This window comes from Acanthopagrus latus, chromosome 3 (genome assembly GCF_904848185.1).
Source record: "Acanthopagrus latus isolate v.2019 chromosome 3, fAcaLat1.1, whole genome shotgun sequence".
In the NCBI taxonomy this organism is placed as follows: Eukaryota; Metazoa; Chordata; class Actinopteri; order Spariformes; family Sparidae; genus Acanthopagrus; species Acanthopagrus latus.
In genome coordinates, this window is record NC_051041.1 from 4,711,605 (window position 1) to 4,727,042 (window position 15,438).

Sequence of the window (15,438 nt, forward strand, 5' to 3'; positions counted from 1 at the left end):
CAACGCTTCCCTTCAGATCTGCCCACAGATTGTCTTCTGTCCATAATTATACAGAGCCGATGACTCCAACTCACTTTTGCAATAGGAGCCTCATTTTCGCTGAGCGTGCATTCAAAAAAACACAAGTAATTAGCCACACATGGTGTTTACACTCTTGCGGTTATGGAAATATGGGGACTGGATAATTGCTGGATTTATGACCTTCAGATGTGACTGAAGGCCAATCTAAAGAGAGCAAGAGCTGACTGCTCAACACTGTCTGTCTCCCTCTTCTGTTGTAGGAGCTGCACTACACAACACAGGGAAACATGATCCTCCACTATAATTCACTTTAAAGTCTCACTAGTAGCTGACAGCCTCCTTCAGTCTAATCAGAGCTCAGACTACCGTTAGGAAGGCCCGGGGTCAGCTGGATCCCAGCAGTGTTGACTTATTCACGCACAGTCGCTTTTAAAAATGTGGGGAGAGTGATTTGTGAGAGCGGGTTGCCGTGACAACGCGACCAAAACACACGGGCCCTGCCAGTCCACGAGCATCTGTGTTGACAGAGGAGCGGTTCTGGCCCCAAACCTCCAGAGAACTCTTGGTTTAAGGAGGAAAAAATGAGTTCTCACAACAGTTTAACGTCCATGGAAACACAGACGTTTCAGATGAATTACAGATCATCTTTGAGGCACATTCAAGGGGGCAGAATCAGGAGACGAACAAACCATATCTGAGCACTTTCATTAACCAGGGTGAGCCTGTGAATTTTTACCTGGCAGCTCATGTATTCAAATATGGACAAGGTGATCACGTCCAGAGGGGAGATAGAGCGGCAGAGACGCAAACACACACACACACACACACACACACACACACACACGATCCTTCTCTTGTTCAAACGTCAACAAAACTGTGCTCTTTAGACGACGGACCCTCAGCGTGAGACAGAGCCCGTCAAACATGAAAAGGCTCAGATTATTCGTCACAGTCACATCTGAGAAGCTGAATCCAAAACTGTTGAGGTAAGTCATTGATTAAGATCAGCTTATCAATCAGCCATATCAGCTAAACATTACAGTAAAATCTCCTCTGTGGGGGAGGAGAGACTGAGGAGCCAGACATCACCGATAATACTCAATATCATCTTTGTGCCAACTTCTACAGAAGTGCAACAAAAGTTAATCAACAGCAACATAATTGTAGTATTATTTGCTCAGTCTTCCTGGACGCCCACTCTTTTGTCCCTCTGGGCTTGCTGTACTGCTGTGTGGGTGGGGGCATGGAAAAGGTTAACAGCATCCCCTTCAGCCCCTCCCAGCCAGAGCCTCCTCCGGTTACAGGCGCTCGGACAGAGATGGAGACAGCGGCGGAGCGCGCACACCTACCTGCGCAGCACATTCGGCTGTACAGATGAGACCCCACTTCTCCGCAGCTCATCTCGTGAATGTAATTAGTTCGTCGATAGTAAAAGTCCCGCTCCAGGCCGCCGAACCAGGGCGGCACGGCGGCGTGCATCGCGTCCTCCGCTCCGGACATCCCGCCGTGTGTCTGCGCGGCGCGTAAAAACGCCCCCCGACTCTCGTTTTTCTCTCTCGCGCGCAACAGCCCTCAAAAACTTTCCCTCCTCTCGATCCGAGCCACATGGAGGAGAGAAAAAAAAACAACAAAAAAACCCACGGAGGCTCGTGTCAGATTGCAGAGTCCTTGTCACAAGCCCAGCCCACTTCTGTGTTGTGTAGTGAGATGAGCCGGGGAGCTCTGCTGCTCCATCCCGCTCCGTCGTCGCTGTCGTGCGTAAAAAACGAGCCGTGCCATTAAAGCGCGGCTGGGAGGGACGTCCCAGAAATACACAGACAGGAGGGCTGTTTGTGCCGCTGAGGACGACTCGCTACGTCTCTATTTTAGCATGTGTGATGACTGCTGCCTCTCCCAGGATTACACAACTCTTCCTTAATGCACAGCAGATTAACAGCAGGGGCTCATGGGAACACACTCATATGTAATAATTACAGCCAGTGAGAGACGCTCCTTTGTGTCGTCTCACTGTAGGTTCACTGAAGGCCAAAGTGCAGCTTTGGCAGCGCCTATGTAGCGTTTGCCCTCCGGCGGTAAATCATCCTCTTCCCCCTCACACACAAACCTGTAACAGCTGTGGATCATAAATAATCCAAACAGGGAAGTCTTGTTCTCTCGCTTTTCTTTGCGTAACACGAAGAAATACTTTGCATTCATATGCAGGTATCAGCTTATTTTTCAAGTGAAGGCTGCAGACAGTAAATGCATTTTATGTCACAACAAGTAAAAGTGTTTTATGAGGGAGGGGGGAGTGGTTTTTAAAGTACAATCTGGCTGTAAAAAAGCCAGGCTTGTTTGTGTAGGCCAGCTTCACTTAAAGGCACATCTGGCACATGTACGTTTCTAGTCTGAGGGAGCTGATAATGAAACTACTTGCTTCACTTCTTTCTGTTTTATCCTACAGGGAATCAAATCCCCTTAAAATCTCATTCCAGTGACAAAGAGTAGATTCCCGCACACACTCTGCACCAGATGCATCAGTGGATTTATTAAAAAATGTCTCGTGATCTCAGTTGTTACGAACAACGCTCAGATAATGAGCTTTTTTTATGTTGAACTCCCAAAAGTTAAGCAAGATTCATGTTGCAAGAGTTGTGAGCTGTGTGCATCTGTGTGCACGTGCTAGTAAAAGGTGAATCATTACATTAAAGACTTTGAACGGTTTAAAAACAGGCTTGTGTTTGAACAGTATTCAAAGTAGGCGTGATAACTGGTGTAACTTCCCGCTGCTTAATCCTCTGCATCACAGCGGTGCTATTCAACAACATTTAAATGGCTACAGCAGAACACAGGCTGTGTTTAAGAGCAAGAGGACTGACTTCAGCATTTAAGAACATCAGTAAAAACTGATAAAATAATTAAATATCAACTGAATTTAAGTGTGAATACAAACATTTTGCTAAACTTTAGTCTTTAACAGTGAAGGCGACCCATTATGTGTTTGTTCTGTTTGTTCCTGTGCATGTTAAAGAGCTTGAAAGTGAAAAAGGTCAAAGTCCTCGCTCCCACAGAACACACTGCTCCTGAACGCCTCGTCAGCAGGCCCGCCTTTTCTTCACATTGTGACATCACACTTCGTCACCATGTCACACATTTGCATAATGTATGCCTAGCAGCTAGTTTGGCATGTAATAATTGATTTAGCCCAGCGGCTCTGTTGTTGTTGGCGGTGCTGGCTCAGGCGTGTGTGAGCTGACCAATCAGAGGAATTCAGTCCTGCTGCAAATTGGTGGGGTTTTTGAGGATCTAAGCTTGTAAACTTACTCTAGCGGTCACCCAAAATAGTAAAGTATTGACCTGAAAATTAAAATAATCCAAACTCAGGCTGCTGGAGAACAATGTGTTCACGTTTGCTGTGGCAGTTTTCCGTAAAGGAGCGATCAAGATGTTAATCACAAAGCGTGTTGACAAGGAGACACGGTTGCTTTCACCCCCTGACAGATAAACGCAGATGAGAGTTGGGCACGGGGGGGTAAACTGCATGGCAGAGGACGAGTCGGGCTATGAACAAGGTTATCCACCATTGTGTTGAATGATACATTAGCTATTGCGTAGGGCATGTAGGGACACGCTGCATTGTTCTCTAATAACAGCTTTTTTTTTTTTTTTTAAACTTTTCAGTTGAAGCAGAGCGGGCAGCCCTCCTTCCTCAAGTCTCTCATTACTGCCACAGTGAGAGGAGACAGGAAAAGTGAGTCACAGCTGCGAACCGCGAGCCAGAAACCTAAACCCAATCCTACTGTGTGCTGAACGAGGTTTAACAGACGCAGCCGCCAGTCTTAGGGCTCGTCTCCTGAACACTGCTGCAGACTTGGGTGTGGCTTCCTAAATGGATCGGATACAGGCTGGTGATGTGGTGAAGTGGATGAGGCGCTCTGATCCTCAGCGAGAAAATCTCTAATGGAATAAAGTCTTAAAGAAATAAGAGGAGCAGGTCAAAATCGACAGGAGCCTCTGACACAGAATAACTCAGCGCGAATGACTCTTTCATTATGTAGGCCCCGACACAGCACGCGGATTCCTTAAAGGTCCCGGGGATCAGCGCGAGGGCCTCGTGAAAGAAAACCGAAGACCTCCTCCTCTGGTTTGTTATGACAGTATCCAGGATACACAGCCCCGCCGTCCCCTCAGTGTCGAGTTCACCACCATTACCCAGCCGCCATGTGTGAGCTTTTTTTAAACCTGGCTCCGGGTTAAAATCCCTTTTACCTACTTTCACCTTCCCACTGTGTCAAAGGCACCTTGTTGCTCCAGTGAACTACACTTCTGACCGCTGTGTCCTCACGCCTCGCCGCGTGACGCTGCAGATGTTTGATTTGTATCTGCGGTGTAAAAACAATGACCACGCTCTCCAGACGGAGCAGAAATCGATGGCGACACCACCCGCCTCTGTCAAAAATACATCGCTAATGCAGAGACAGACGCTGGGGAGAGGGGAATACGACCGTTGCTGATGTACAGGGTGTAGCCTGGTTGTCTGCACTGCGGTGGGAAGCAGATCTGTTCATATGCAAAGCGGCTGGATACTGACTGAAGGTAGAGATAGCACGCGGCCTAGTTTTGCAAGGCGATTGTTTGCCAGTAATTTCCCAGTCAAACAACTCGTCCTGGCCGACCTTCTATTTGATCAGCACTTCAGCTGAGCTCAGTTTACAGAACATAAAACACTCGTGAGAAGAGCAGAGCCGGAGAAATGTGTGTGTCATCTTTCGCCGTTCACTTTAAAGCCTTTTAATTGGCATTTTACGGTTAGCAGACGGTCTTTGGGGTCTGTTTTCTTCTTCTAACCGCGGTGAGAGTTACTAATCCGTCACAACAAACGCACTGTTGTCAATGAAAACTGCGCCTATCTGCTCAAGGTGTGTCCTTCCTTCGAAAAGGATTGTGCAGTTTATTATGCCATCTAGACCGCTGGGAGCGATAAGGGAAAAGCACAGTGTCTGCCTTCAAACTACCAAAACAACCAGCTACATCAGGATGGTGTGCTTCTATACTTGCCAACCCTCCTGATTTTCCCCAGGAGACTCTCATCTTTCATTTGCCCTCCACCAGTTTCCTGGTCATAGTTATACTTTCCTGATTTCTGATAAATTCTCACACCTCGGTCCTCTTTCAGTTACAGCTGCTGCCCTGTTGTACCTCGTCCTCCTTAGTGTATGCACAGAGAAACAGAAGCAGAGAGGGAAAGTTTTAAAGTGAAGGGGCAAACATCTCATGAAATCTGCTCCCTCGCACCCTCTTCAATCACCATCGAGAGGCAACGGGTAATAATAGATGAACCAAAGGGGGTCAATTTAAAATAAAATCAGATGTATTTAATATAAAATTGTTGTTGCATATTATGTATTAGTCTGTAGTTTCATCCAACTCCCTGAAACTCCCTGTTTTTTTTTTGAGAAGGCCCCCCAGACCCCTGTTTGTGGTTTGAAATCCATTCTGTTCTTAGATGTCTCAAGGTCGGCAGGTTACAGCTCGATCCACTTCAAGGTGCGAGCTTCCCACAGGCAGAGGCGTAGAGACGTGACTTGTGGCATTTTTTGAAGATGCTTCACGGACCTCCAAGTGTTTTCTGACGCGCGTGGCATCCAAACTATTTTCTCACAACACTCTCAGAGACAGCTGCCCTTTAGCTACACCTGCAGACTGCCAGTCAGACATCCTTCAATCTGCCTCGGGGTGTGTCGCCTGCAGAGGTGTGTTCGCTGTGCCAAGCTGTGTCAACAGTCCAACAGGGCTGAGCGAGGTGTGTCTTGGTGGCTGCAGGTAACCTTCAGGCTGTTCACTGTGTCCAGTGGAGGGTAAATATGTTCCTTCTAGCGGCACATGATTGATGTATGAAGAGGAAAAGGCTTATCATTTATCTTTGAAAACATTCCACCAAGAAACCGGTTGAACAAGGCTATTAGAAATACAGGATCTACTAGATTAACGTTAAACACACTCTGAATAGTAAAGGGCTTAAACTGAGAGTTGAGCCATACAATTCAGGTCAGAGCTCTGCACAGACACAACCAGGATAAAATGATGAAGAAACGCCATTCAAGGAAAAATCCCAGAAGAGGAGCGGAGCTGACGAAGCTCTGACGAAGCAGAAACCCCCCACCCCCACCACCCCCACACCCCCACCCCTCAGCCGAGCAGAAAACTCCATCTCCGACGTCATCACATCACAGCCGGCACTTACGGGGTTAACAGCAACATCTCCATACCACAGGAAACCGAGACGTGTGAGGGGGAAAAAAAAAAAAAAAAAAAAAAAAAACCAAGGGGGAGTGAGGACGGGAAGAGAAGTGTGCGCACACGAAAACACACAGAGAGCAGACGCGACGGACGAGGACAGCCGGCGGAGAAGCTATCAGCACAGACAAGACTTTGATCTAACTTCCTCTTTAAGGCAGCACCGCCACCTCTCCTGAAGTAAAGCCGTGCAGAGACGAGGCGTTGCAGCTTTTTTTCCCCTTACCTTGCTTCTTGCGTACTCTCCACTGCCACGCAGCGATTAAGGTAACGATGTGGGCCACAACCACCAGGGCTGGGAACACATTTCCAGGGGGGCTTGCCGGCATCGGGCCTGGTATCAAAGTGGAGAGTCCCAGGCTCTGAAGAACAGGTGGGAGGGCCGGGGGAGGCAGGAGTGGAGGGGGGTGTGAAAGGTGACAGGGGAGGAGGGGTGGGAGCGCCTAGGGGTGTGGTGCCATCCCGGACTTTAAAACGAGCGCTCCAGCCAAGTTGTCCGTGACTTTTTTACGAGAGGGAGAAGAACGAGAGAGCAGCCCTCCCTCCCTCCTCCTCCTCTCGCTTCCCTGTGACTCAGTCCTCTGGCTCAAGTGGCTCCCTCCCTCCCTCCCTCTCTCCTTTTCCCCCCGTATTCTCTAACAATTCCTCTCTTTCTTTTCTACCCCACTCTTGTTTGTTACTTTAATTCGCGCTTGTTTTTTTTGTTTTTTAAAAAAAAATCAGCCCTCTAATCTAATTCTTCCAGCGTGAGAGTTCAGAAAAAAAAGTTCTGTCCTCGTCTGTGGCTCAAGTGACTCCACTGGGGTTTTTTTTTGTTTTGTTTCCCCTCTACAGCAACTGGCTCGGCTGCTTCCCTCGCTGGCTGCAGCCTATCTGCAGGAGTTAATAATATATGAGGCTGTTTTGTGTGACACACTCACACACACACACACACACACTCAAAACACACTCACTCAGCCTTGATAAGAAGCAAAAACTGAGCGCGTTCGAGAGAGAGAGAGAGAGCTCAACGTTCAGTCGGAGTCAAAGTTTCCAACTCTTTCACTCTATAGGATTATTCTTTCAGCCCCTGCAGATATTTTTTCCATCAGGTTTTTTTTTTTTCTTCTTTTTACGAGGCGCAGATGATCCAGGAGCCCGGCCCCCTTCCTCTCTTCTCCAAATGTTTATGAAGCCGTTTTATTTTTCCACCTCGCAGAATTCATCCCTCCCTCACTATCAATTCAGTCTCATTATGTAACTTCACTGTGTTTCCCTGGATGCTAATTGCTTCCTTATGCCTGGACACCACAACCCTGCTGCCTATAAGCTTCTCAGAAATCCATTTTACTGGATCCAGTTTTAAAAACCATCCATTTTCTAAATCTCCAAAACTGCCTCTTTAACCCTTAAAGGTGCAGTATGTCATTTTGGAGAAGAAATTGTAGTAGTATTTATAACAAACAATAAAGAAAAACAAACAAACTCTTTGGTTTCATGACTGAATAAACTAACTGACCTTAAAGGACAACACAGTTAACTACTGTTTCACATTGTTTATATGTGGCGGACCCTGCCACCAGTCTAGTTTTAAGCAGTGTTCTGACCCTACTTTCATTTGAGAACAGCTTTTATTCCAGTTATGGAAAACATTAATATGATTTTCTTTATAGTGCCCCTTGTAATTGTGTTTCATTTTTCCTCGAGTCGGGCCCTGCAATTAAAACACTCGACAACCTGGAGGGAAAAAAATGTTTGCTTAAAGCAGACACGAGCACAATCTGAGCATGTCGCCGTCAGCTCGGTGATTGATCTGCTATAATTACAACCGCTCTGTCGCCGCATGATCGCAAGTGAATTCCTCACTAAGCATTTCGCCCCCTCCAGAGCCTGCAGAGCTGCACCTTGAAACGACAGGGATCCTCTGTCGGGACATCAAACGCATCACGCTGCGGGCAAAACGGCATCTCTGCCGGAGTTCCTGTTGTCAGAACATCGTTGGTTTGCAGATGAAACACTGTCTCTTTCATCCCCCAGTGCCACGCAGAAACCCAACACCAGCGTCACGATCACACATTTCAATTCCACACGCCAGCCGCGCTCCATAAAACAAGCACAAATAAACGCCGCAACCTGGACCTCCAGCTGCCTTTGGTGTGAGCGTAATCTTAATTTAAACACACAACAGTTTCCTGACGTGCAGGCATTTGCTGTCTGGAAAACAACAGGGTGGATTATGAAAGAGTTGAATGAATAAAGTTGCCCATAAACTCCAGACTGGAGTCAGCTCAGCTCAGAGCAGAGAATAAAGAGTGATTGTGACTGAGGGCTTTCAGTCTGACATGTTGGGTAAGACCTTAAACGATCCCACTTTTCAAAATGTCAACCAAGTCCCCAAAGCCTCACAAACTGGCAGCTCAAATTGCCAATTAGATGCAGTGAAGATCGAGCGAAAGGGGAATAACACCAAAGGAGCGGTACAGATGTCTGGAATAAATTCATTTCTTCCACTCCTTCTGGGGAGGAGTCAGCCCACTCCCACTCCCTTCACATGGTATGTGTTTGCTCAATGAGTCCCATATTGTGATGCATGTTTCTCATACTCACACGTCGGCAATTCGCCACACATGGCTACACAGTCTACATGTGTAAAAAGTCCTTTAGCGTTAAGTTAAAATGCCTCAGTCACTGATGACAAAGATTTCCAACAGAGCACAGGTAGGATCAGATGAGCAACGAGAGGAGCGTCTGAGATGGTTTTAATCTGCAGGCTTTAAAATGACCCTGATGCTGGGAGTGGCACTGTCCCCAGATGGCATGCATTATGCAAGAAACTCACTTCTACTTAGTTTTTTCCTGTTGTAGCATCCCCTCACTCACTGACACAAAAGTCTGAAATGATAAAAAAAAAAAAAAAAGCTTACCGTCTCGTGGTGAGCACAAACAGCAGCATAAGCTCATCTTTCCTCAGCGTCTTCACAACTTTTAGGGAAAAAACTGAACTGCCAAGGAGTCAAATCTGACCTCACGACATTGTGTTCTGATCAAAACCAGGGGGGCGTGCTAAAAAAGCACAGAGAGAGAGGAGGAAAAAAAAAAAAAGAGAGAAGCGGAGGCACGGCTGGGAAGTAGAAAGCGTTGAGACAGCGCTGCGAGTTTGACTCAATTTGTGAGGCTTTCCTCAGTGGAAACAGCATCTCATGCGTGGTGGTTTCTGACGAGCGCCACTGGATGGAATCCATGTGCAGGGCTGCAGAAACTCCCAGGGACACATTCACTTTTTCAGACAGGATTTAGACAAAGAGCGGAAACCGTGACTATTTGCCAGCGAGCTACTGTAACAAAGGTTTCTCTGTGAGACAGTGCAGTTATGTCTCTGTATCTACAGGCTATGGATCATAGTGTTTGACACGACAGCAATGTCTTTGATTTGAAGCTTGATTTGAACACTGGAAGATTTATCTCATCTTTTCTGTGACAGATCTTCACAGCAGAATCTTTGTGTCAGTGTGTTTGATTTCTTCTTAAAAAAATCTTTGTCTCATTGCTGTTTAGTTTTGTTAAATTAACTCTGGATTAACTTTTATAACACAGTAAAAATGAACAGCACAGTTACCATCATTAAAGGGACACTATGTAGTTTTGGAGAAGAATTCAGAATTTCAATGCTTATAGTATTAATGTTGTAATAATACAAACTCAGAAACATGTATTTTGTCCATAACTGAATAAACAAGCTGTTCTCAGAGGGGAATAAGGTTCCCAGAACACTGTGTGAAGATAGAAGGGTGGCAGGGTCCGCCACATGTAAACAGAGTAAAGTTTGTTTATTCAGTTTATCCACTAAGGAAAACAAAGAGAGTTTATTTATTTAACTTGTTTAGGGATAAAAAAAAAAAAAAATCATGAAGGTCTTTCTCTTCTGATTAAAATGTCTTCTCAAAAACTGCACAGTGCACCTTTAATAACAGATAAATATGTAGTTCATTAGTTGCTTTATAAACTATTTATTAAACAGTTGTGAAGATGCATTAACATCAGCTGCAATCCAAACAATGTATATAGAACTACACTGTATTCATTAACCATTTTCAAAGTTTTATAAACATCAGCTGTGATTTTACAGTAAACAGTTGCTTGATATGTGTTTTATGAAGCATTTCATTGTTTCTTGACAGTCAAATAACTGTTAATTTAAGTTTGGTTAACTCCAACAGTTTTTGGAAGCTGTCGCATGAGTCAAATGACATAAACACGTTAACGATTTGATTGCTAAATTGAAGTCATTCACCAAGAAAAATGCCAAATATTTACTTGTTCCAGCCTCCCAAATAGGAAAGAGGATTTTTTAAAATTTTGTTTGGGTTTTTTTTTTTTTACGTAACTCCAATATCTTTGGTTTTGGAGCTGTTAGTTGCACAAAACAGCCAAATGAAGAAAGTCATCTTTGACACACACACGCACACACACACACACACACACACACACACACACACACACACACACACACACACACACACACACACACACACACACACACAATCCTTCACTGCAGTCATGAAGGATAAATGACAGTAGAAAATGCTGCGTCTATTCATGGCAACATACACTGCGTGTTTCTCGAAGCATGTTATCTATGCAGCATGTATATTACAGTACCCCTGAGCTCAGCCAGGCCTGCTGCTGTGATGCCATAACAAGTCTTGAGCAGGGGAGAGACGAGGAGCAGCCAGTCAGGGCCTCTCCTCAGCCCCCACCCCCTGGATTTAACACCAGGGAACATGATCCCTCACAGTGCCAGGCAGCGTGGGTGGTGTCTACCTCAAGGTCCTCAGTGTTAACTTCACTGTTAACTGATGAACTATAATTTACTTCACTCTTATTCACTAAATTAACAGTTACTGTAAATGGTGGTGGGGGGGATAAACCAGAACGTGCAGCTCTGTTATACAAACAATGGTAAGAACATTTAGAACAAAGTGTTGCTGCTTAATCACAAACACACGACCTCGTCCTGGACTGTTATCTGATCCAGTGGCAGCCAGAGACACACCCATACCTGCCTCATCCTCTCTGGTCCTCCACACCAGCCCAGACTCAACATAAAGTATTTCTGTGCTGACACCTTTTGGTAAGAAGACAGAACTGTTCCAACAACCCCCCCCCCCAAAAAACGTCCTACCTTGGCCGTGTTGGATCAGAGCCTCCATGAAGTCTCTGTAATTAACTTCCATCGTAGCTCAGAGTGGCTGAATTTTTCTCTTTTGTCACTATATCACCTAATAAATGCAACACATGGTGCTACAGTGTGAGACAGCAGATCTGTGCTCCATTCAAGTACAGTATGGTCTTTTTAAACGTTGGAGTTCACGTTCATGGCAGGCTGGGCTAAAACACTGAGGGGCAGATGAAAGGTGGCAGCTGCCACATGTTCCCATCTGGACCGCTTCTGCTGGTTCGCCCTTCTTGCGGAGGCACAGGCAGGAAAAGCTGAGTGTGGCTTAATTGGACTCACATTTCCACTCTCTGCTTAGTCATGTATCGGCCCCTGACAATGGAAAGTTCTCAGGCAGGCTGCGCATTAAGGTAAAGCCTTATGAAGAGCCACTGATCCTCATCAAGATGACAGCTCTATAAATATTTGAATGGGAAGGACAGGAAATTTAGCACGTTGTGTAAGAAGGCAATGAAACGTGTCCCAGCATTCACAATACAGCAGCAGGACAGTTTTCACAGCAGAGCACTTTCCCCCCAGCAGATGGCAGAAAGAACTCCATCAGTCATTCATGTGAAATATAACTCAATATCAATAGTATCTACATGTATATACAGTGTGCTGTACGGGCATTAGAGGTTGGAAGTAACAGAAGTACAAATACTTCTCAACTGTACAGATTTTTTGTTTCATTTGAACACAAACATCTGAACTTTCCCCTCCTTACATGTTCAAAACAGGCTCATCACTTTAACTTTAATATGTCTGAGGAGAATTATTGATTATTTTTATTCGGCGTCACCGCACGCTGCCTTCCCAACATCACAACACTGATTCGTCAGTCAGTGAACATCACACATGGCGGATGTAGCGACACGAAGCGACATAAAAGAAGCAACAAGACAGAAACAAACAGAAGGGAATGGGGAGAAAATGTGTGGTAGTGTCTCACACATGCAGAGACCCTGCAGCCCTCTGCCTGGATTTTCTTATCTTCTCACTTTCTCTCTGCTCAGACGCTTTACCAACTGAAAATGTGGCTGTCTGACGTCCTGAGAATGTCAACTGTCTTTGTGGTGCGTTTAGGAACAGCTGGGACTTCTGATTCTACCTTTAAGTTTACTAGTCTTTGAATTGTAATAATATGACGTGAGGTTCAGTCAGCTTTGACCAGAAATGTCCTTCAGAGGGAGATTTTATTACTTTGACTTGAGTGAAGAAGATGAATCAGTACTTTTACGTTTTACTACACCAGTATCTGAACGTCTACGTGAGTAAAGACTGTATATATTGTTTCCACCCCAGATGGTGAAAGTAAAATCTGAAAGCTAAAATATCTGCAGATTTGTTCAGAATTCTGCAAAAGTCATGATAAAACAAGACTTGAGTAAAACTTTCAGTACATAGAAGATATGATACTAAGTTCTTCTAGTCGGCTCCATTTTCCTTGAATTAAACTGTAAAGGCAGGTGTTGATGTAATTAAAGGTGATTGACAGCATGATAAAGCCAAAGACAAGTTTCTCCATGCCGGATATCATGGATGTGTGCATTCATGTGTGAGAACAGACCTCACAGGATAATTGGCTTTATCCTGAAAATCACAAGAAAACTTTCAAGACACTCTAAAACTTTAAAATTATTAGAATGTCTCGACTTTGTTGTAGTGACAAAAAACGTTTCCTACTCAACTGCTACCGCTTGCTGTCGAAGCCATAAATGAAAATGCAGGTCACAGCAGTTTTCTGTTTGATTACACCACTAAACATCTCACAGGAAGCATCTATAAATATTTGCGTAGAGTGGATAAAACAGAGCAGACGTTAAGTCACACTGGATGCAGGGGAAGACATATTGGTTTGGTGACGAGTGCTGCAGAAATTCAATCCTCATTTGCTTTTGAGTTTTAGTTTCAGTTTCACCAGCTTGGATCAGTTTATCTGTGAAATCTAGTGCATCAAATTACTAAATACTACATATGTGAAGCAGCAGTGAGCAAATATGTGAACACTAGAAAAAGTAATAACTGGACCTGAGTTATCAAAACATGCAATTCACTATTAGTCATGCAAGCTCGTCAGTGGTTGGCACAATTCATCCTACATCCAGTACAGTGAAGGCTAATTGGCAGCCTGGTTGTTATTTAGTTGTATGGAAAATGACAAGACCATTAGTTGAATTGTAAGAAGATCAAATTATCCTCTCTCGAGTTCCCAAACACAGACGGTGCCCATAGCAACGCCCAGACACTGCAGACAAGAGGACAGAAGAAGAAACAGAGGAAGAGGAGGAGGAGGAGGAGGATGAATTAAGACGAGCTCAAACCTTTCAAGAAGTCAGGACAGACCCTCTGAACATCCTGGTCCTCTGTCAGGACGCCCTGGATCTCCTGAAGCTGGGTGGTCTTCAAGGCAGGAAGTGGACCATCTGAGGGGACAACAGGCCCGAGGCAAGTCGCCTCAAAGGCAGCACTGGAGGAGATATCTGAGGCCACACGAGGAGTGGTCTTCTTCATGGGTTCCTGAGTAGTCAGGTGTCTGAAATCATCTGTCGCTGATGATGGAGGAGTTGCTGAGTCATGGTCAGGGTCGGACTTCCGGGTCTTGGCTTTGGTCAAAGGGTCGAGGACCTCAACATTCAGCGGTTTCATCACCACAACAGTATCTGTCACCACAACCTGCTCAGGAACATCTTCTTTGTCTTCAGGATTCTGTTTTTCTTCCCTGTCAGTAAGCTCTGCCATCGAACGGGTCGTCTGCCGGACCACCACCGCATCATCAACCTCAGGTTCTCTCTCTCCAAGTACCTCCAAGGAATGATTGGAGGTTTCTCCTCTTGTCACAGCTGGCATCAAATCTTCTGTGATTTCTTTAATCGTAACCTTCTGCATCTTCATACACCGAGACGCTCTAAAAGCTGCAGGAGTCGTGCGAACCGCTGGGATTTCTCTGGAGAACTTGGGAACAACTGCCTTCTCGATTGAACTTTTCCCCCGATCCTTCCTGGCCCAGTCTTCATTTCTCGCTGAAAAGTTCCAAACACCAACTGATGCGTCACACTGGTAGGAACCTCTGAAGTTTTTTGGAGGCCTCTCAGATTCTTCTCCAACCCTCTTGTGGCGGTAAATGTTTCGATCCGTCATCGTTTCTTGGCTTTCTCGTCCAGGTTTGGGTTTTGGGCTGTACGACGTGGGGCCGCCCACTGTCTGGACTTGAGCAGAGGCCGCGGGGCGACGAACACGTTGCAGGGGCGCAGGCACGATCTCCGGTGGCAGCTGCAGGTAATCTCGCAGGTATGCAATTCCTTCATTGGTTAGGTAGTAATAGGCATGTCTCCAAGCAAAATTCTCCCTCACGCAGCCTTTAGATTTGAGCGAGCCCATGGCGCGCATCACCTTCAGGTTGGTGATCCCCTGGAGGTCAGGGTGCATGGACTGTGGACGCTTGTCGCTCTTGGCCACAACAACACCATCTCGAAAGAGAAGCTCATAGATCGCCTTCAGATCGGCTAAGGGCATTACCATTCCAGCCACCATTTTGAGTTCTAGTTGACCTCCTTTCAAGCAATTTCTCCTCTAAATATTTCTCACTGCCGCCCCTTCAGTATTTGCATGCAGCATTACACAAACACGACCTGACGCTAATCTTTCCTCTTGCATCAGTTTTGTCTCTCTCTGACAAAAAAGCATCTATCTACCAAATTGTCATCATGAGTCAGCATGGAGAAAGCGATGCTCACAACCCCTCCTACCTTTCTCAGTCCCCAGTCGAGAGAGAAACTGTGCGGACGAGAGGCGAGAGGGAAGAAAGGAGGAGAATCCGAGGGGGTGTGTGCACGGAGGATGCAAACAGAAACCGAAGGAGCTGAGAGGAGAAGGTTTGGACCCTGCTCGGTTATTGGCATTACTGCTCAAACCACCGCCATCAGACCATTTAACGTATAGTATGC

The 15,438-nt window shown here is 45.7% G+C and overlaps 1 protein-coding gene across 12 annotated transcripts in view; it reads right to left on the minus strand.

The window, feature by feature from the left end:
• Nucleotides 1-15,438, minus strand: part of pleca (plectin a) — a 105,202-nt gene that overhangs the window by 44,438 nt on the left and 45,326 nt on the right. For 2 of the 12 annotated variants that reach the window (XM_037092485.1, XM_037092480.1), the window contains exon 1: nucleotides 1,371-1,757. The exons of 6 other annotated variants lie outside the window; for them this stretch is intronic. In XM_037092485.1, the coding sequence (XP_036948380.1) occupies nucleotides 1,371-1,521 (151 nt within the window). In that variant the 5' untranslated portion in view covers nucleotides 1,522-1,757. Of the gene's footprint in view, nucleotides 1-1,370; nucleotides 1,758-6,523; nucleotides 7,094-9,200; nucleotides 9,319-15,438 lie in introns of those variants that run through there. 4 more of the 12 variants (XM_037092493.1, XM_037092484.1, XM_037092489.1 and 1 more) reach the window with 4 other exon arrangements.